The sequence below is a fragment of the Brienomyrus brachyistius genome, chromosome 8, assembly GCF_023856365.1.
Source record: "Brienomyrus brachyistius isolate T26 chromosome 8, BBRACH_0.4, whole genome shotgun sequence".
Classification (NCBI taxonomy): Eukaryota; Metazoa; Chordata; class Actinopteri; order Osteoglossiformes; family Mormyridae; genus Brienomyrus; species Brienomyrus brachyistius.
The window spans coordinates 22,784,696-22,806,899 of NC_064540.1; the positions used below are offsets into that span (position 1 = coordinate 22,784,696).

Sequence of the window (22,204 nt, forward strand, 5' to 3'; positions counted from 1 at the left end):
ATTAAATCCGATTCGCACACAAGCCAATCTAGTAATTAGTTGATCACACTTGGTGATAACGGCTGTCTGCTAGTGGCATTTAATAATTAATTATGTTAAATATCTTCCCCATTCTGTCGCATCATTTTTACTTGTATATGATTGTGTCTGCTGATGTTAAACACTGATATGCAGAATATGATTTGTGTACATTTGAAACATATGACGTATTTGCACAGCAAACTAATAAACAAAGAAAACTCAACAGTAATGGTTGAATCTAGTTTGCACCTTTAATCACAAAACACAGCAAACACTTGTCGAACAGTTAGATTTCGTTGGACAAACAAAGCTGTACACTAGTATTCATCTTGTCAGTCATAAACCATAAGACTGCCATTTGCAATACAACTTGGGAAACAATCAAAATTATACACTGTTTTGTGGGTAAAACAATTTGGACAGCTTTGAAAGATACAAAATTCCCTTACACCAGCTCCCAGGAAGGGAATCGGGTGATAGATTTACTATTAATCAGTCTAACAACACATTTTAAGTATATATACGTCATTATGTCATGCAATGCTGTGAACAGACAGCTAGAATTTGGCAAAAATGCTTTGCTAGGCAACTGTAATTCTTCATATTTTGTACTTTTATTAGCTCAATATCACATTTAACAATAGAAAGTTATTGATATCAGACTGTTACAAGTCAGCCTGTACTTTGTGCTGCCTTTATTTTTACATCCCCCCCGAAAGACCTGCAGTCAGGCTCAGTTCGGTTCACAACCTGATAAAAATGTAATTTGCTGTTGCAGGAGAAGTGAAAGAGAGAGACCTGTGCCGAAAGCAGATAAAACCTTCGCGTAAATACGGTTTCTGCAAAGCATGCCGGCAGGTTCGGCCTCATGATGAAGGTGTGTAGAAAGCGTCGCCCTTTTTCTATGCCAACGCTTTTCCGAATTTCTTTTTCCTTATACTGCTGAAATAAAGAAACAGGATTCTTCCCTGCAGCATAACCGACACCCCATCAAACCTCTTCCAGATAAATCTTCTCTGAGAGCCGCTTTCTGTTTGCTGACACCCTCCGATCCCTTGAAACGCTAATTTTCTGCCTTTGTGGCAGCAGACAGAGATGAAAAGTATTTGAACCCTTACAGAGACGACACATACGCTCGGTCTCCATAATGAGAGCTAACAGTTATTCTCAGAAGCAGAAGGCATCTTAAATACGTCCATGTGCACCAAGCTCCATAAAAATCTATTTTGTTCTTTTCATTCTCCTGCAGCTGTGCAATCCAGCCTCCTCTTTGTACCAATCTTCCTCATCAGGAGCGTCTGCTCTTTCCTTTCAGTACTGATTTACTGTCTCCCCCTGCCCCCTCCTTCCTCTGTGTTCTGTCTCTCATAAGTCATTATTTCTAATCAAGGTATTCTTCTACAGAAGAACACTGAACCAGTGTGCTAATCAGACACCATGTCCCCTCTGTCTTAACAAGTCAACACTGCATAGGCAAAGAAAAGCCTGCTTTGTTTGTACTCATCCCTCTTCCAGTTTGTTTTTGCTTTACAGTCTTATCTGCATGAATAGCTTAGCGTGAGTCTTTCCCTTTTGTTTTTGTACGATCTAAGTCAATTATTATAACTAGGGGATCTTAATTCTGCCTTTGTGGTAGCAGACAGATGAAAAGTATTTGAATAGTCGGATGATCTTAATTCTCTTGTTAAAATTTGCACGCACAAGAACGAATAAATAAATCTGGACAAAACTGAACACAGGAAAGAGAGTAATTCCAACCAATGAATGCAAACAACCATGTTTCCTGTAAAAAAAAAGTATTTTAAAGGCTTGTTTAGTTTGTTGTCATTCGTAAGTTCAATGTAAGAAGGGTAGCAGTTTACTTAAGGAGGCACAAGTAACTTACTAACTCAGTTCAAATCATAAACAAATATAGTAACTGCATGAAATACATGAACTGTTATGACTGATGATGATGATGATGATGATGATGATGATGATGATGAACCAACATGGGATCAGTATGTAACTAACACTTAGTTCATGATTAAATAATACATTAACTAAGAGTGTACTGCTACATCATTTGTGTCCCCTCAAGTAAAGTGTTACTGAAAAATCAAAGCAAAACTATTTCCAATGCTAAATTATGCGGTCAATTCCGTTACAGGACGATGCCAATTTACTGAGGCAAGTCAGAGAAGGATTGCAGGCCCCCTGACTGGGGTGATGCTATTTTTCCATGAAATGTGGCTATTTCCAGAGAGGATTTCCTTCCTGCGCTGCCCTGTACTGTTTGTGGAATCAGTGGCATGTTTCTGTCTGGGGTGGAAGGCAAGGGCTGAGCCAGTGTAATCTTCCTTACTACTTACTATCTCATTAAAGTACAAGCAGCAAAGAACATTCTTAACTGTCTGGTGCCAATGGCCAAAATTCTCCCTCTCACAAAACAAGCCACAAGCTGCTTTAAAAGAATTTCAAGAAGCCGGAACCAGAACCGAGGCCCAGGAAGGCTGGTCCTGTGCAGAGGAGGCAGATATGGCTCAGGATGTGCAACATTAAGAGTCTCGGCTCCACACGGAATCATCACGATGTAAATTCACTCCCGTCAGCCGTATCACACTGGCACCATGGTAACCATCCCTCAGCATGTAATGGGACCAGTGGACGAAAATGCAGAAGATACACACACCTGAGACCGAACCCTTAGGGTACCCAGCTGCAAAAAGAGCTTATGTCCTTTCTGGATATCATAAGATGGGGCAGTACACCAACAACCAGGTTTCAGATGGTGCACTCAAGAAACCTCAATGAATGCTTTGTTAATAACAACATCTCTCCTACATATAGTTAAGGTATATTGATTATACACAGAGGTCACAGTTCTGCACAGCTCATACACATAACAAATGTCAGACAATACAAGGATGAAGACAACAATAGATTTTTCTTTTAGTCATTATACAATAGTTTCTCTGTTTTATATAATTCTACTCAGAAGACAGCAGTTCAGCGAAATCAGAATTAAAGGCCACGTTTAATTCTTGAATAACAATACAAGGATAGTATCTAAACCACAGTCAAAAATAGTATTTCATCTATCAAACAAAACGAGTAAAATACCATACATTATAGAATAGCCTTAAATATTTATTTGATACTTATAACAGTGCTGTGGTGTTTTTTTTTGTAGATTTCTTGGCACAGTTCAGAAAAGGCAGTTTATCAAAACAGCATTTCAAAGCTGTTCTTCATCTTAGTTAAAAACATACAGAAACATTTAGACTTAAAGCTTGTAATTAACAGTCTTAGAGTCACTCAGCTTTTGATTCCCTCCCTACTGCTGCAGCGCTAACGCATTCACAACAGTCCTTACCGACGCATTACCGTTGTTTTGCAGGACTTCTTACCAATGTCTAGCCTCACTGTTTCACTTGACTTCCTTTACTACCCTTACTACAGGCTTCATTAGTGATGCATCTTTACTGTTTTGCAGGATTTTTTTAATCAACACATTCTAGGCCTGTGTTTCCCAACCTGGTCGTCAGACACCCACAGGTGATCCACATTTTTGCTCCCTCCCAGCACCTGGCAAAAATGTGGACCGTCTGTGGGTCCCCGGGGATCGGATTGGGAAACACTATTTTAACTCGAGTCAGTCGGTTTTGTTTTATTCCATTTTTTTTTGTTCAAGAAGTCATCTATTACCAAATGCTATAATCAGCAAAAGTCTGGTAAGGCTTCTTAAGGTTGAAGGGGAGCTTATTCAGTGGATGGAGCACGGATACTATTTACGTATTTGCACTATTGATGCATTCCGCCCACTAAGAACCCTTCTGACAAAGGGGGAGGGGGATGTTGCTAATTGGGGTACACATCTCAGCAGCCAGCAGTAGGACTGGTTATGCTAACAACCAGAAAGGCGTTTTCTGTCCCTTCAGCTGTAGGTATGTAGGGTGCTGTCAGCCCTGGTCTTATGAATTTAAACAGACAGTAAACATCCACATTTGCATTGTTACCAGTGTTGTGTAATGGTGTCAGGCCATGTGTGGGTGCACCATCAAACAGATAAAGTCCCTCCACCTACACCACCTACACCACCTACACCACCCTTCCCTGGCTACCACACCCGGCACTTCACCGAAGGGTTCATGGGGCTGCCTTGCTTGCAGTGAAATGCCTCTGAAAAAGCATCAAAGTTTTGCAGGGAACCCATGACTCTGAAGAGAGACAGAGTGAGAGAGAGCAGAACAGTTGACAGTGGTGCTACATCGCTGTTGTACTTATTTAAATGATTGTTTTTATTGTAGTACCTTACCTGTACTCTAGGGGGCTGTGTGAATCCGTCTTGATAGATTGGCTGGCATATTCGGGGCGATAGGAGCCGCACCACACCTGAAAGACAAGCCAGATGAGCTTCATTGCACTGAAAAGCATTTTGGGCTGACACTGTTGATATCACCAGGCACTTTCAAGGTTTTAAGCCATGTTGCTGGGCAACTGCTAACCAGGTGAAACAAAGGGCAAGTCATCTGGATCTGCACGACTGTGAAATGTTGCCCGCCACACATCAAAGTTTTTCAAATGGAAATTTGTTGTCCAATATCAGTGGGAAAGTTGCCTGGCAACATTTTGCTCAAAAAGTTGTCCCGCATGCCTTCGCTCTCTCAGGCAGTGTGTGACGCAGTGATTCAGGCTGCTGTGCTTGTCACTGACAGGTCACCAGTTCAAATCCCATGATTTCACTGTTGGGCCCTTGAACAAGGGCCTTAACATCAAATGCTCCAAGGATTATCACCCTACTTTCTTAATTGTATGTTGCTTTGCCTAAAAGCATATGTTCAACAAATAAAACGTAATCCTAATATCTGCAGTCAACAACAGAATGTTGTTAATTGCATTTTCCAGCTTATTACACATAAATAAGTGTTTTAGCTACAGCAGAACTCATACAAATTCTGTTGTGTCTGGGTTCCCTTATGAGAAGTTTTTGGGAAAGCACCATGATTAGCCTGGTGAACTGAAAAATGTTTAGCCCTGCCTTTTCTCCCCGTTATTTACATTATTTTTGGCCATCTGTGTCTGTGCACAATGATTTATTGGACAAAATCTTTCATGTTTACCTCTGTTATTTCCATCTCTTTCCTTGGGGTCAATGCTTATAATTTTTTTCATGATGTCCATATTTTTCTTTCACAGTTAAATATATGATACATTTTTAAATCAAAATTGTCTTGTTTCTGATTAACACAAAACATGTTATTGCTCTTCTGCTCAATTATTATGTGTGAGTTGGGGGAGGGGACAGCAAAGCGACAGATTTATGCGACATTGCGTATTATTTGCGGATGTCAGGGGACTTCCGGCAGAGGTGGGATGTCTGCGTTGTATTTCCGTGTTGAATGCAGACCAAGAGAACAATACTAAAGCAATCTCAGCGTGCAATACAGATAGATAGGGAGCTGACAGTGCAGAATGAAGCGTGCTAATTGATGCAGCAGCGTGAAGGCGATGGTCTGAATGTCCTGATTGACTAGGAATGTCTGAAAGATTGACTAGTTGATCACCATCGGCTGGTTGGCAACCACTGTCTTATACCGTTAATGTGCACTGGAAGTGACACAGATGCAGGTCATTCCAAGTCACCAAGACCTCCAGTTCATGTTATGGATTTCCTTGAAACAATTCATGTGAAAACTTCTATTTTCACTTGAGTTTTCACTTTCTTGCAACCAAATTTTGATTCTGTGTGGTATTAATATAGTTCTATTACATCTAGAAGTTTTTTTGGTGCGGCATAAAAAATTGAGTGTCACATATCTTGCTAAATATAGCTTCAGAGCTGAAAAAAAAACCCACTTTCTAACACAATTTGACTGTATATTTTCTCAAGAAGGATTATTCTAATTTTCTTGAAACTTTTTTATGGGAAAGTGTTAATATTCATTGCAGATATATAAAAATATAGAGATGTCATATTATTCCTTCACCATTTAATAATTTTCTATAAAGGAGCATTTCTTACATTTGTAACCATGGAGAGAGCCACAGAAACATGGAATATTAAATATTAAAAATGGAACTTTTATTGAAGCCGAGAAACACAAATGTCTTTGTCAGTCTGAGCATATAAAGTTTCAAGTTAAACAACATATTCACACTGTATGCAAAATCCAAGTGCTCACTAACGCAGTCTTGGCAATTGACCGGCTTGATGGTGCTAAAGTTAGCATGTCGACTTGCTTCTGACATGTAAAAATACTGATTTTCTCTTTCAATAAATCAATGATCCTGTCTAAGACTTCACATCTCTCACACGGCTTGGGTACATCCATCGCAAGGCATTGAGCAATTTCATGTGTAACGGCTTGGGTACATCCATCGCAAGGCATTGAGCAATTTCATGTGTAACGGTTTGCTAAAATTCAAAACGATCGCGTTCCTACTGCTGGCTTTGTCTCTTTGGCTGAAAGCACTGTGCTTCAGGGGAGAAAATCCTGCACTTACATTCATTCTGTTCATTTCCACATCATTTACTGATGTCATAGCTTGTGTGTCTTCCCGGCCTGCAGATACTGGTATTCAGTCATCTGCGCATCTTCATCAGATTTTGCTCCAATACTGAATTCTATGTCCTTTATCACACATGGAGGACACCACTTCTATACAGGCTTGATGGACTGTCATGTGTTTATTGTAAGCACTCTTGCTATCTCTGTATTTATGGTCCTCAGTAACTGACCCTGCCGTTGGGATGCAAGTTGAGGGAGTCAGAACGCTGTTTTTGAGGACAGCTAACTTTCACCAAAAAGTACTTCTGGTAATGCAATGAACTGTGGCATCACCAGCCAAGTCAGAACATCCACTTTTCAATAGTTCCTTGTCTGTTCCCATCCATTCATCCATTTTCCAAACCGCTTATCCTACTGGGTCGCGGGGGGTCCGGAGCCTATCCCGGAAGCAATGGGCCCGAGGCAGGGAACAACCCAGGATAGGGGGCCAGCCCATCGCAGGGCACACTCACACATCATTCACTCACACAGGCACACCTACGGGCAATTTAGCAAGTCCAATTAGCCTCAGCATGTTTTTGGACTGTGGGGGGAAACCGGGGTACCCAGAGGAAACCCCATCATGACATGGGGAGAACATGCAAACTCCACACACATGTGACCCAGAGGTGTGAGGCAACAGTGCTAACCACTGCACCACCATGCCGCCCCCTTGTCTGTTCCCAATTTAGCCAAACATCTCGTGGCAGTTTTCTTCTTATTCTAGTTTTTTCCTAATACAGCAGGGCTCCATGATCTCACTCTCACACCAAACCGCTTAATGGTGAAATGGTTTAGGATTTTACTCTTTTAAATACATCTAGATTTGTTTTATGATCCATTTTGCAATAATCCTGTTTCTGCTGGGATAATACTTGCTTTATTGTTTTCTAATGCTGTGAGTTGATGATATCAGAAATTAGTTAATAAAAGTTTGAAACTGCAAAATAATATATGCGTTCTGAGTCAAGAAACTAAAATTAATATTTTTACAGACACAAAATAAGATGACATCTTCGGGTATGTAACAAACCAAACCATTACAAGACGTAACCTTTACATTTCCAGAACCTCTAAAAACAGGTACACCACAGAGGTAGAACACTGTGAAATCAACAAGTATAAATACTGAGCCTGCTTATGAAATAAGGCCACTGAATGCTGTGTTACAGCCAGTGAGAAGTATGACGCTTTAGGGGTTTTCAAATGATTATCAAATGATGAAGAAGTATCATAATGTCTTTCCTTCTTTTATGTTTATCCAGCAATGAATATTAACACATTTCCAAAGAAATTAGAATAATCCTTCTTGGAAAAACATACAGTCAATATATGTCACAACATTTTTTCTCTGCTCTGAAGCTATATTTAGCAAGATCCGTGGCACTCGGTTTTTTTATGTTGTAAATAACTTCTAGATTAAGTAACATTAACTTCTAGTAATATAACTATATTAATACTACACAGAATCCAAATTTGGTTGGGAGAAAGTGAAAGCTATTGGAGATATTCATTTTTGAAAAATAAAGATTCTCTATTTGGGTAATTTGATTATTGTAAAACCAACAACTATTTACATGAATACATATTGCAAATTATCCTTATGGTTTCCCGAATGTTCAGTACAAATTTCAACCCAATCCAATGTAAAATCAACAACTGATGAGGACCAGAATACACATACAAAGAATCTTGAAAAATCTCAGAGGGCTAAACTTTTTAAGATTTTAAAGTTTTCACATGAATTGTTTCAAGGAAATCCATAACATGAACTGGAGGTCTTGGTGACTTGGAATGACCTGGAATGACCTGCATCTGTGTCACTTCCAGTGCACATTAACGGTATAAGACAGTGGTTGCCAACCAGCCGATGGTGATCAACTAGTCAATCTTTCAGACATTCCTAGTCAATCAGGACAGTAAGGCCATCGCCTTCACGCTGCTGCATCAATTAGCACGCTTCATTCTGCACCGTCAGCTCTGTATTGCACGCTGAGATTGCTTTAGTATTGTTCTCTTGGTCTGCATTCAACACGGAAATACAACGCAGACATCCCACCTCTGCCGGAAGTCCCCTGACATCCGCAAATAATACGGAAAGTTGCATAAATCTGTCGCTTTGCTGTCCCCTCCCCCAACTCACACATAATAATTGAGCAGAAGAGCAATAACAGTAGATCATGTTTTGTGTGAATCAGAAATGACAGCTTCGAGGTCTATGTGGGGTATGACCTGTACCTGTAATCCAAAGTACCTCCTGGTTTCTCTCTGAATTTACCACTAATTACTAACCAAGAATGTAACCCAGACTCCTAATGCTCATCTCACTCTGTGCGCCACACCTGGGCAAAGTTGAGGAAGAAGAGCTGCTTGTGGTCCAGCTCCAAGCCTGGAAGTCGTGGCTCCTCCTCCTCTCTCTCCGCCCACTTCATGTATGCCTGACACAGATAGACACACATGCTAAAAAAGCCATACTCACCCCCACACACACTCAATGTTAATACAATGTTAATACATACATACAAAGACTAATATAATGGGACACTCATACATCACATACAAATATGATCATATACTGCTGTAGAAAAAATTAAGAGACTTTATATTTTTAAACAAAGTTTAATCCTGGTTCTGCTGACAGAAGGCTGCACTGGGCGGCATGTTGCTTCCAGATTCAAAATTTCTAAGACAGCAGTACACAAGAACAAAGTGAAGCAGGAGACAATAAAGGGCGGAAGCTACATTCTAATGGCAGAGATGACTGTTAACTTATCCGACAGCTTCTCATGAATCATACGATGACATCAAGTGACCTTCAAAAGGAATGGGGAACATTAAGTGCAGGTGTGAAGTGCACTGCTAGGACAGTTCATATCAGGCTCCTAGAAGCAGGACTGAAGTCCCATAAAGCAAGGAAGAAGCCCTTCATTAATGAGAAGCAGGGAGGAGCCAGGCTGCAGTTATATTATTCAAAGATGCACACCCATAAGTAGAGAAATAAGTGAAACAAATCATGCTGTGGTCTCTTCATTTTTTCTATTGCTGTATGTAAACAAGCACATATCTCAAATACACAAAACAAATAATTTATTTTAGGTGCTCAGTAAACTTTAGCATCCAACACTCATCTGACTTTCTGCCAGTGCCTCTACCTTGTATGCTTGCCGGATGCCTCCATTGTCTGCTATGTTTTCCCCCAATGTGCTGATGCCACTGACCTGAAACAAAGCCGAGTCAGATGCCTGTCAGTACATGCAGCTCGGACTTTCACCAGCCCGAACACTCTTCTTGAACTCATCTGCTCAACCATTGGGGTGCATTCTATGCCTTACCAGCTAACTAATTTGGCCTCATCTTGTACATCACATGTTACATTTATATAAACAATTCTTCTCACTTCTACACAAAAGTCAACATGCATACTAGATACTGTACTGCAGCTTTAACAGTGCAGACTCACATTCTGACCCCCTGCAAGCTTCCAGCAGAAGTTCCCATACTGCTGAACCATGCACTGTGATTGCTCCTTGAAATGTTCTGCTGAATAGTTACTCCACCAGTTGTTCATGTTGCCATCTTTGTCGAAGTTCCGCCCTGCGTTGGTAATAGGAGACTATCAACCTTGCTGTCTGAAGGAAGCTGGGCTTATATTGGGTTCATAATATTTTTCAGTGAAGGCGCGAATCCAGGCCGTGACCCCACCGTTATCATCAAAGCCGTGGGTGATCTCATGTCCAATAACCATCCCTATGCCACCAAAGTTGAGGGCCTGGAGCTGGTGTTTACTGAAGAACGGGGGCTGCAGGATCCCTGCAGGGAAAACTGTTGGACAGACAGACCAACTGAGAAGAAAGGCCTGGGACAGAGGGATGTGATATTCCTGACTATATGAACACTCAGAAGACTCCCCAAGAAGATTCCTCAGAAAGTTAGAAATATCAGGATATTGAAGGCATATTTAAAATAGTATGAAGATCTTCCTGGTGAGGGTCATCTTACCTATCTGGTTTCTGTTAGGAGAGTAGAAAGCATTGACGACTGCAGCTCCAATGATCCATCTGGAAATGTAGAGATTTATGGTGACAGGTTAAAGGTTTTTTTCCAGATACATAGTATAAATCCTGCACAAATTCTCTGATTATGGAAGTTTGCTGGAAATCATGGTAAAAGCAATTTTTATCCCCACAAGTCAGGATCCACTGGTTCTCTCAGCTTCCTCAGACTCTTCTGTGCCCCAGCGCGCAGGTTCTCCAGAATGTTCTCAAAGTAGTTTTCCTCACTGAAGTTCAGCTTCATGGTTAAAAGGACAAGAGGAAGTATGTCAATTTCACACACACACACACACACACACACACACACGATTGTAATTATATCTTTGTGGGGACTCTGCATTCATTTATATAGGAGAAACCCAAATCCCAACATGATGACCTCATCCAGCCCTAACCTTAACCATAAGTAACCAACCACACACATACAGCTGGGGTCAGACCCCACAAAACTGAAGCTATGGGCCATCAGTGCTACCTCCTGATGTATAATATCACCTAAAACCATGCATCCATCAGATAAAATATGCATGCTTTTATGTAGCTCTAACCAGTCGTGACTCCTCCAGCCCTTACATGAGCATACTCCTGGTCCAACTTCTGATTTCCTTCCTCCAGGATGTGGTCAGGATATCCTATCTGTTCCTTGATAGAGAGAGCCTGTATCACAGTAGGACAAGTAATGTGTCATTCACAGTACATCAGCTACTACATGCAAGGTCACCACTCACTATTTGCTCAGCACTGACCAGACCAGAGACACCATTAATTATCTTTGACCCTCTGTCTACGGGTAAATGAACACGGTGACACATGCTCAGGGTCAGTAGTGCAGAGTGTATCAAGTCCTGCTCTTTACGGTCAGTGTGTTTCACCTCTTTCAACTCTCTTCAAACAGCTAATGATGTCGGTGTAAGAAGTAATTCAGCTGAAACTACTACAAGTACAGAATTAATGACTTAATCCAGTGTTTCTCAACCCTGTCCTCAGGGACCCACGGACGGTCAATATTTTTGCTCCCTCATAGTTCTCTGCCAGACAGGCCATGTGTTTGCTCCCTACTGGGAGTTGGGAGGGAGCTAAAATGTGGACTGTCTGTGGGTCCCGGAGGACTGGATTGGGAAACACTGATTTAATCAGTCAGGTAGGTAATTGAAGAAAGTTGGCCTCCAGAAACAAGACAGTAGACCCCTTTTGTAAGTATCTTGCTGTGGAGGTACTCCTCACCTTCTCTCTGGCCTTCTCCTTAGACTGTGCATCCATCCAGGTCAGCTCTTCAAGTGTCTCCACATAGGCTTCCTGAATCTTGCTGATCAGGTCCTTTACCTACACCAGAGTGACCTGTGCTTTAAATAATCGACACGGCACTCACACGCCACCATAGGCATGTCAACAGAGGCACAGGCTCCCTCATCCAGTAGCTCAAAAGGAACCCATGGATGTTCTTTGTGCACAAGAGTCTCACCATGCGTTTGCTCTCCCCAGCGAAGGTCTCGCGGACATAGAGGGCCCCCACCGCGTTCTCCATGCTGCTCTGCACGTAGCGCACACAGTCTCGCCAGCGTGCCTCCTCAACCGTCGTGCCATACAGTACCTGAACACCAAAGCAAATTTCATGTCAAGCAACGTAAAAAACATACCTTTGAGACGCGGTCGTTTAAAACAAGTGCCTTGTAACTTTGTCTCCTTCTGCCTCTGCCTTACCTTCCTGTAGTGAGCTCGCGCCTCCTTGAAACGCCGACTCAGGCTGCTAACCCGTTCGATAATGAGCTGCCAAGTGAGGTAGTTCTGGAGAGTTCTGTTAGAAGAAGCATAGAGCAACTTATTTCATAAATGACTACAAACAGGCAACCACGCATCATAGTACAAAAGCCTATCAAAGATGACGATTAATGTAAAAGCAGGTCAATGAAACACGTGCCGTGTCTGTACGGTGCAGTTTTATAATGTAGATTGTTGTATGCCGCCCAGCCTTCGCCCATCTCCTCTCTTAGATGTTACCTTGTGTCGTGTTTCACAAGCACATCACTCAGCTTCTGTAGGTAGGGGTAGCCATATACCACCAGCTCTTCCTCCAGTTGCGCATCGAGGCCCACACTGGAAAGCACACCCCGCACGAACCGAGTCCAGTTGAAGCCCTGCATTGCCACACACAATCAAGAGCCACACTGTTTTTAGTGCGCACCTCTCCAGCCTGTGTTGGGGCGTCAAGCACCGAGCATGCTGGGAGTTGACATACATTCAGGTTGAAGGTCTCCTGCACCTCACTAAGCGTCATCTTGTTGTAGAGCAACGTGACATCCTGTCGCTCTTCAGAGGGGGACGTGGCCTGCGTGAACACAAGGGACAGCAGCCTGCTGACATGACCCCATCTCCATATCCGTGTCAGCATGTTAAAATACAGTGTCTATGGTGTAGGAACAACTTTCCAATGCAAGTGATCATAGTGTTTGAGAAGCTGTCAGTGAACGCTCACATTAGCAATGTCAGTCTCCAGCTCCATCACCAGTGTCATCTCCTCCCAGACATGTTCATCATCCTGCGTCAGGTTCTTGTCCTCCCTGGCAATCTTTGCCATGGACACCATAAACTTGAAGTAGGCCTCTCGTACCTGTCACAGAAGCATGTGACCAGGCACTTACTGACCTCATTTCATTGGAGCAATGCCACTTCATAATGTTCAAGATGGACTGAAAAAGAAGCATTACCTTTTTGTAGTTTCCATCATTGAAGTAATAATCCCTTGACGGCATCCCTAGCCCAGGCTGATCGATCTGTGGGAACGATACACTCATTGGAGTTTTACTTACACCAAAATGTTCTGAGAGCGGAAGAAGAAATGATTGGTTCAGAGAGATAACCAATCAGATTGTAGGGGTGGGTCCAAGTAACTTGAGGAGGTAGGACCAACCAATCAGTTGTCTTGGTCCCTCCTCCTCTAGTTACTTGGACCTACCTCCTCTACTATCAGATTGGTTATCTCTCTGAACCAATTATTTCTTCTTCTGCCCTCAGAACATTTTTGTGTTAGTAAAACTCCCTCAAACAAGCAATACATGCACAGAGTACAAATGAGTTCCTCTCATAATGCCTCCCCAAAAAGATTTTATTCTAGATCATTGCTGATGCACTTTAATTAGTTAGTAGGGATACAGGATTATTTCTCAAATCAATAAACAACAAGTTTGTGATGAAGTACAAAATTCCCTGAAAGTGCTTCAAGGAGGACAAGACCCCGAAAGGTCGACAACAATATAGGGGTGTCATTACATAGATGATGTGTCGGCTGGAATCACGATCGTCCGTCCACACAAACAGGTCCACCAGAACCTTCTTGTGGAAGCGAGCATTGAGGATGGCTAAGGTGTCTTCCAGACTCCACGGCTCACCTAGAAGGAGACCCAAGTACACTGTGTGACAAGCCAGGAGCCCAGGGAGCTCTGTTGTCCTTGTCAGAACTCTTACATCTGAGGGAGGACAACTACTCTCCCCCCGAACCCAGTGCTCTGCTGCTCTACTTATCCGCAAAGACCCAAACCTGGGAGCTCCACGGTGAGTGATTCTGCATGGAATTTTTGCAATCGATCCACAGGAATTGATAAGCACACCCTGGGTTCCCACCTCCTGTGCTGTTCCACTCCTCTGAGGCCACAGGCCAGTCCCCAATGGAGTCGATAAGCTTCAGCAGAGGCTGGGAATCACGCTGCTCAATTAGGCCTGCAGGGCATTGTTAGGGCGGTAATGAGCCAATCAAAAAAAAAAAAAAAAAAAAGACAATAGTCCATAACACAACACTTTGGAACATCACTGTCCAATCAGGAAGATCTTTTATGAATGTGTTTAACTCATTCAATATTATTTGTGTATTTGTGGTCACATTGTGCATTAGACTCACTCTCATTCATGCAGGAACTGTACAGGGTCTTCGCTTTTTTGAAGGCCTCTCGGTCCAGATCACTCTGGGTTTCCAGGACCCCTGTCAGGAATTTGAAAGCAGTACAGACCCTTAAGATTCATGTGACATACAGGATTGATAATCTTTGTTTATCACCAATATCCTACATAAATGGCAGAAGGGCCTTGTTGGTGTGGATCATCTTCTTCAAGGGCCAAATGAAATCAAAAGAGCAATTCCTAGTTACTAGATATGACCCTAAACTACTAACCCGAACTTCCTTCTGACAGTGTCATCTGTGTGGATAATTAATGAGAACAGTACTGCATAACACTAAATCAATGCACCAGCCCGCCAAATAGCATTTCATCTTATAAAGACAATTCAAACATATATTGTTAACTTGCTCTCTGTTTTCACGGTAACCACAGTACACACAGTTTATATAGTTTCTGTCATTTGTTCAGTTGGGCCAGTGTAGATCACGCTGACAGTAGTGTGTTATTGGATTGGATCTTCGGTTTGTTAGGGCAATGGGTAGAGAGCCCTACCCTTCAGCACGATCTCCAGCTCGTCCCTCAGGATGTCAAAGATGCTATGCCGGGAGCTGGTCTCTGGGATCACGTGTCTGTCCAGCCAGCCCCCGCAGGCATACTGGTAGAAGTTTTGGCAAGGTTCCACCTTGGGATTCATGTTCTGAAGGAGTCGAGCAGCTGGAGGGCACGAAGGTGAGCGAGAAAGAATACAGGATCTTGGCATATGTTTTGACTATGCTGGCAGCAGTATGAAGAAAATTACAAAAATGTTTAAATTACTCAGGACTTGATATATTGCCTGAACTCTACTTTGGGTTTCACTGGCAGTTGAGAGGGGAACAACACTGGGCTTGGGACACTCACCTGAAGTGACACAGTCTGCAGTAGTACACACATTGTTAATGCTGGGACGATACAGCACACCTAGAATGGCAAATCGGTAGAGAAAGAGCTCAGACCTAATCGTTCATTTAGTTACTGAATATGCTGTTTTATCTAAATTCCCGCACAATTACAACTTATTTTTTGTTTATAACCATTAAATGATTTATTCCTTAGTAGTGCTGACTGATTTAGGATTTGGATTGTTTGTCTAATTTATAAATGAATAAATAGCATTATACTCTATTTTGTTTATTTTTTGGGTTCTACATGGTTCAGCACTGGGATCAATTTTATTTGGTGTATATACAGTAAGATTGGGGCCATTCTGGAATCCATTCATCAATTCCAATCCAAATCAGCAAATGGAACTGGAGTTGGAGTTTAAATTTCCCTGACATTCAAATTCAATTCCAATTCTGTTCCCAGTAGTTTTTTTTTTCCAATCCCAACTATTTGCTGATTTGGACTGGAATTGATTAATGCAATCTGGAATGGCCCCAACCCTGATAGACAGTATAACCTTGGAACTCAAGTGCCCCTTAACTGGAGCAACTCGCACATCGAACAGGTCTGTTTCATTTTTTTCGACTAGTACCTCGGCCAAAATCTTGGAAACCGACTATTCCTACTAAAGCTTGTATGGGTCGAATTGCGTTCAACCAAAAATTTGAAACACAACAAAAGAAAACAGACCTGCTAAAATTTGTACCAATCAAGACGCGTCAATGATGGGCTGTCATATAGGTAAACTGGCCTACTAGGAAGCTGATGCCCACATATCGCTCTCAGTCTCGCGGTGCCTCTCGACCGAGTTTGACGTGCGAAAGCTGTGTTCATGTGTTTGGTATGATTTTTTTTTGGTGCTTTATCTGCAGAACATTTAGTAATAGAGTAATCATGGCCCCTAAGAAAGGTGAAATGAAAGTAGTGAACCTATAGAACTAAAAAAAAAAAATTATAGCAAGACTTGAAGGTGGTGCATGTGTGTCTGCTCTTGCTTTGGAGTATGGGATTGTCATTTATTTCATGTTTATCGCTTTTATATGTGTGCCTTTTCATTTATGTATTAGTTTTATATCGACTTTTAATGCTTTTTTTAAAAATAAATTAAATTATTTCTTATAAGTGAAATCTGACTTGGAACTCGACCAAATCACAACTCGACCAGTCATCTGGAATGAATTAAGTTTGTGTTCCAAGGTACCGCTGTATAATTAATAAAGAGCAGAATCACATGCTGATGTAACAACCTTTTTTAAATTCCACTGCACACCAATCTCTTTCTATCAATAAGACACTATGCTTATAATTTTAACAGATCTTAAAGCAATCAAATATTTGTAACAGGTAAAATAATTCCAGATTCTGGGGTTTAAACTATAACTTGGCTCAAAGATTGGGTTTTTTTTTAACTTAGCTTTTCTTATATATTTCGGTTAATTCTTTCTGATGTATGAATTTAAAGCAGTTTCTTTCTGCTCAAGATACAGAAAATATACCTGTCTTTGTGTATAGCAGAGTGGAATGTTGCAATGTCCTATTTTATGATGGGTCAGAATAATCCCTTTTCTGTACCACAGGGAATTTAAAATATTGCGATATGCAAAGGCTGCAATTAGAAGTAGAATATAATTACATTACACCAGTTTTCATCAGCCTCTATTGCTTTCCTTGAAATCTGGAAAGGACTAGAGAATAAAGAAAAGGGCCGCCAGAGAGTGCAAGAGGAAGCCAATCGACCATAAGCTGAAGAACCTCTGCGGAGAAGCACTCTTGCCAGATGTGCCCTGGAGCAGCATTTAAGAGCAGAATGATCACCCTGTCAGTGCAGCCATCCTGGCATCTGTGCCCTGCATTCCGTCCTGGCACCACAAAGCTCAGTTTAAAGCTCATATGCATGACGTCTGTGAGCCTTCAAAACCAGCAGAGAAGCTCCACTAACCCACTATGACCCCCCCCCCCCCCCCCCCCCCCCAACACATATCTTTCCTAACCAATGCATTCGACTGGACACACCATATGTTTCTTTTCTCCTTTTTCAACGTCTCCTTTGACTGTTTAGTAGCATACTAACTTAACTTTACACAACTGAATTGCTGTACTAGGTTTATAATATCATGATAGCACCTCTTGAACCCAGCGCTGGAAATGGCAACAGATGGCGGTCGGTGAGGGTGACATGTACGCGGGTCAGTCCCCCGTAGCTGTACCCACATTGGCCACCGTTTTTCACTTATTCGAAACTGATAGGTAAGTGAACCCAGTTTCCCTTCCATTCACGACTTACCGTCAATTACCGAGTTCCTGGGAAGGCCTCCTCTGTTCGATCGTTCTGTGGTGAAATTTCAAATAGAAACTGAAGCAGCAGATTCAACCGAATATTTTTCTAGCACAAAATTAACGATACATCAGATATCGTTGGCATGCTGTTCTTTATCAGTGCGGATAAACAGAATTATTATATAATAGCCTAATTATTAATAAAACTGCGTTTTCTTAACTTTTGACGTTCAGGAGAATATGTCTACCACGGATATGACTGTGGACCCAATAAAAGTGTTTAAATGTTCTGTAGCTCCATCCAACCTAGCATTCGCTAACTCAAAGCGACCTTACTGAAAAAAAAACAATATTTCATCTGTATAATCTACAAGGCTTTGAGAACAGTTGCATTTACATAATATTCTGGGTTGCTGTTAGGTTAAATAAGCCTACATTTACAGGATTTTTAGTTAGGCCTAACTGTTTCCTCGACGTGCATTAAACTGGTCTAAGTTGATATATGATTCAGTGAATCTTGGCTCATAGAAAACATTTTCATCACACGTTGCAAACACAATGATATACAATATTTACGTTTTTTTTTTTAAATGTAGCCAACTTTATTGACGCAACTTTAAACTGGTTAAAGCAACGCACAAATTTTACATCTAAATTATGCTTAATGTTGCATAACTTCTAAGTTGTACAGCATGGACGTTTAATTTCAATTTATAAATTTGACGTGAATAGATTTGCAATACCTTTCCAATGAAAACACTACTCTTTTATTGCGTGGTGGAAACATGTTAAAATATATAGATTTGGTTGATGAATAAGCAAATAGGCGCAGTTGCGCTTCCCATGAAAGCACGTTTTGATTAATAGTGCGGCAGTTCTCTGTATATGTACATGTATAATTACCGCATACTAGCCTCTGCAAAGCGATTTCGGAGGAACAGGGGATTTTGCAAATGTGTTGCAGCGTGAGTTTCTGCATAAAATGATACTAAAACTCGCATGCTCATCATGTATACATTTTACTGTGTAGAAACAGAATTAAACATGCTTACGGTTTTAACCGTCGTCTTTAGTACTTATATCACATTGACTACATTCTACTGGATTCGTCATGGGATGTAATTCTGAAAAACAACATAAAACCAATATAGCCTAAGTGGGGGTGTTTTGGCTCCGGTATTAGGTAGAATTGTTGTTTTGGTCGTGGATTCCGAGAACAATACATTAATAGCACAACTACTGCAAATCCTACGAGAATTTTCCCCTGGTTCTGTGTGTCATTGACCGTTTGGTGCCTGATCGCTCTGCAGACGTGCGCGTCGATAGGTACAGCCCGGTCTTACCTCTGACCGCGGACACATAGAGCACCACCAGTCCGGCCAGCGCGCAGCTGACCAGCAGCAGCAGCACGGACAGTCCCACCTCGGCCGCGCTCCACCGCCGCTTGCCCGGTTTACTCGATTTCTCCACTATATCCATTTGGCTTTCCGATTTACCCATTCTTGGCACGCTGAAAAAGTACCGGTATTTAGGCAGTGGGGGAGATTAAAAGAGCCAGTGATGGAAAACACTTATGCGCAAAGAGCCGTGTGCGTGTGACGGAGCAGTCAACGGAGTTCATTAGCAGTAATCTGTACAATTACCTGAAATTTATTTTCGAGGCGTGCCGTTTAATAATGACCCTAAACATCCGATTATTATGGATATCTGTCCTGTTTGATCACCGTTTTGCCTGCCGGCTAAAGTATGCTAACTGATGAATCAGGTACCAACCCATTAAGAAGACTGGTTTTGGCGTGGGAGGTATCGGAAGGGATGACAGAAGCCGGTGAACCTTCTCAGTTGTCTCTAAAGGACGTATGAACTGGTCTGCTCTTCAGACTAGACGGTTGATAAGTGGTTACGGGAAATTACCCACTAGTTCACCTTTACAAAAATCGATTTGAACCATGGTAAAAAGCTTTTGGTCTGGATGCTTCTGACTTGTAGTAGGCTACTTGTTAAAGTTAGCCTATATATAAATCCCACATGTGTAAAACAAAACAATGGTAGCCTATTCTTAATAATAATAATAATAATAATTGTTCTTATAATAGATATTTATTATTAAAAATACTAATAATAGAAGTAATATTGTTACTATAATGTAGGCCTACTCGGCGAAGAAATGAAATCATAACGAAAATAACTATTCGCTTTAATAAGAAACGTGGGCAGCAGGTTATTTCTGCCGGATGTCACTACGGTAATTAAAGTGACAGCTGTTTTGGCTTTTATAGGGAAAAACATAATTGTACCTGTTTCGGCAAACCAATAATGTTATTATACAAATATTAACAGCAGAGGGCAGGAGATATCAAGGACGGGAGATGAAGCGGTGGACACTTTCTACCTGTCGGTTTTTAAATGGTGTTCTGCTTTGCTTCAACTTCAACAGACCACAGACACTCCAGTTTCTTGCCTGTTACAAAAAATAGGCCTACATTTATTTATTTACTGCGGTCGGCTTGAAAAACATAAAATTTGGATATTCCCTGTAAAACAACAGGATGTTGCCGTATCCTACTAAATCACTGTACGATAATCGGAACGGCAGGTTACCTGATTTTATACCTATGACTTTAATCCGAATTTAATCATAATTTAAGAATTCAGAATTTTGGATTCATGTTTTTCTTCAATTATACGTGTGTTTATAAATACGAACACAATCATTTGTATATCGTTATTAAGGCAGAGTAGGGATGCGTAATATACATTATTAGGATAGCAGGTGTCTGTCGACCGCACCTCTACCGGCCTGTTGCGCTCCTGTCACCGCGGAGACGAACGGCACTGCGGATCATCACCAGCGGCTGCTCCTTCATTAGCCGCCCTTCATGAATACTTATAGGCACAAATCTGGCAGCGGAGTGATGGATGCGTTTTTTTTGGGGGGGGGGGGGGGGGGGGGTCACACTCTGGCTACCTGATTTTATACCTGTAACACCTGCTCTTTGCCTTGCTCCTTCCTGACACAAGCTGAAATCAAACCGTGAATCCACAAAGCACACATACGCTTTGATATTCCCGGGGATAGTATGTACTAGGTGACTCTGTACTTATATGCAGAATGTCTCTGCTTAGCTCGTCCCTCAACTGAAAATTACAGCTGAGCCATATCTGTGGGCCGCACCGTTGAGCACAGCATTTACCCGCTCGCTCAGTGCCCTGCATGCCAGCGAAAGCGCAGTGAATGGCACAGGAAAGGCAATTTTAGTGCAGTGCAAATCAATATTTTTGTAAAACATTTAGTGAGTTTTCCCTTTAATATTGTTAAAAAAATTTCCTGTACACATTAGAGATGGGGGGGTCACGATGTGTCTCGACTCCAGGGGTGAAGATGTACCTCTGAAAAGCATAAATCTCATCATTCTCGCGAATGAACCTGATCAGGATTCCAATTTTACATTGGCAACATGCAAGGTGTTGATTAAGGTTTCTGCTTCCTACCTGCCCGCTGAGAACAGAAGTCCCTTCTTCCGGGCCCAGTGTCCAAGGTGGTTCCGTGTCGTAAGTTGTTCCTTCCTTGGCCTTCCCCTTTTTGTTCCAGATTTTCAGATCCTCAGCCCCCTAGCAAGTGGCCCCCACGGCGCCATCGCCCGCCCAAAGACGACGAGCTGGGTTGATGGGCCAGCGCACCTGTGCTGGTGTGATTCTGATAAAGTGAGCGAGAGAGGAGCAGGGATGGCGGGAGGGGGGGCGGGTGGCGGATGGGGGGGGCGTAAGGGTCGGACAGAGAGGCTGTGCAGCTTGTGCCATGGTGAGGGAGGGAGAGGGAGAGAGGGATAGAGGGAGTGAGCGAGAGAGAGCGGCAACGATAATGAGTAATCAGGAGGGGCATGGTGGTACAGCATGGGGGAACGAGGGAGTGATGGAGGGACAGGAGAAGGGAGGAAGAGGGGAAAAGAGGGGGTGCAGAGGCGAAAGAAACTGCTGCTTCTTCTCCCGCTTCCTACCAGTCTTGCCTTCCGTCGCCCACCCCCCCCCCCCCCGCCCCCCCAAACACACACACACACACACACACACACACACACACACACACACACAAATACACAGTGCTTCTCCTTGAGGATTCTCAGCTGTTCAGTGAAAGAGAAGGGAAAAAATGACATGCACGGGGGAGGGGCTGTTGTGAGTGCAGGCGGGATGGGAGATGGGAGGAAGTAGTCGGCATGATGAAAGGATGATGGAACAGAAAGAGGACAAGACGCCTCGCAGGAGCCTAGTACCATCAAACCTGTGTTCCAAATAAGCCTCTGAGGGACAATAGTGGGTCAGGTCCGGGTTCAGCTTCAGGTCTATTCTTCAACTCTTGCCTCCATCCCACAGGGAAACGAATCGCAAAGCAATCCGGTCTAAACCGGGCCCAGGTGCCAGACCAAGATGGCACGGTTCCCAGCGCAAGCTGCTGCTGCAGTTTCCCAGCTGATTAAGGGCTTGATTAAACATTGTAATTAGCACCCGCTC

The 22,204-nt window shown here is 42.4% G+C and overlaps 1 protein-coding gene across 6 annotated transcripts; it reads right to left on the bottom strand.

Moving 5' to 3' along the window:
* Positions 1-4,088: 4,088 nt before the first annotated feature.
* mmel1 (membrane metallo-endopeptidase-like 1) lies at positions 4,089-21,388 on the bottom strand. 6 transcript variants are annotated; one of them, XM_049023953.1, is made up of 24 exons: positions 21,188-21,388; positions 19,039-19,205; positions 17,703-17,747; positions 15,395-15,454; positions 15,047-15,208; positions 14,496-14,576; positions 14,222-14,317; positions 13,871-13,989; positions 13,309-13,374; positions 13,077-13,211; positions 12,840-12,929; positions 12,602-12,738; positions 12,305-12,398; positions 12,066-12,194; positions 11,828-11,926; positions 11,177-11,260; positions 10,738-10,841; positions 10,551-10,609; positions 10,254-10,373; positions 10,012-10,145; positions 9,704-9,769; positions 8,894-8,989; positions 4,319-4,395; positions 4,089-4,220 (listed from the first exon to the last, which is right to left on the bottom strand). In XM_049023953.1, the coding sequence occupies exons 2-24, from the start codon at positions 19,193-19,195 to the stop codon at positions 4,121-4,123; spliced, it is 2,310 nt and encodes a 769-aa protein (XP_048879910.1). In that variant the 5' UTR covers positions 19,196-19,205; positions 21,188-21,388; the 3' UTR covers positions 4,089-4,120. The 6 variants fall into 6 exon arrangements, with proteins under 6 accessions (XP_048879910.1, XP_048879909.1, XP_048879914.1 ...); XM_049023952.1 differs by lacking the exon at positions 21,188-21,388 and adding an exon at positions 19,339-19,733; XM_049023957.1 differs by lacking the exons at positions 19,039-19,205; positions 21,188-21,388 and adding exons at positions 17,917-18,030; positions 18,131-18,732.
* Between the last annotated feature and the right edge of the window lie 816 nt (positions 21,389-22,204).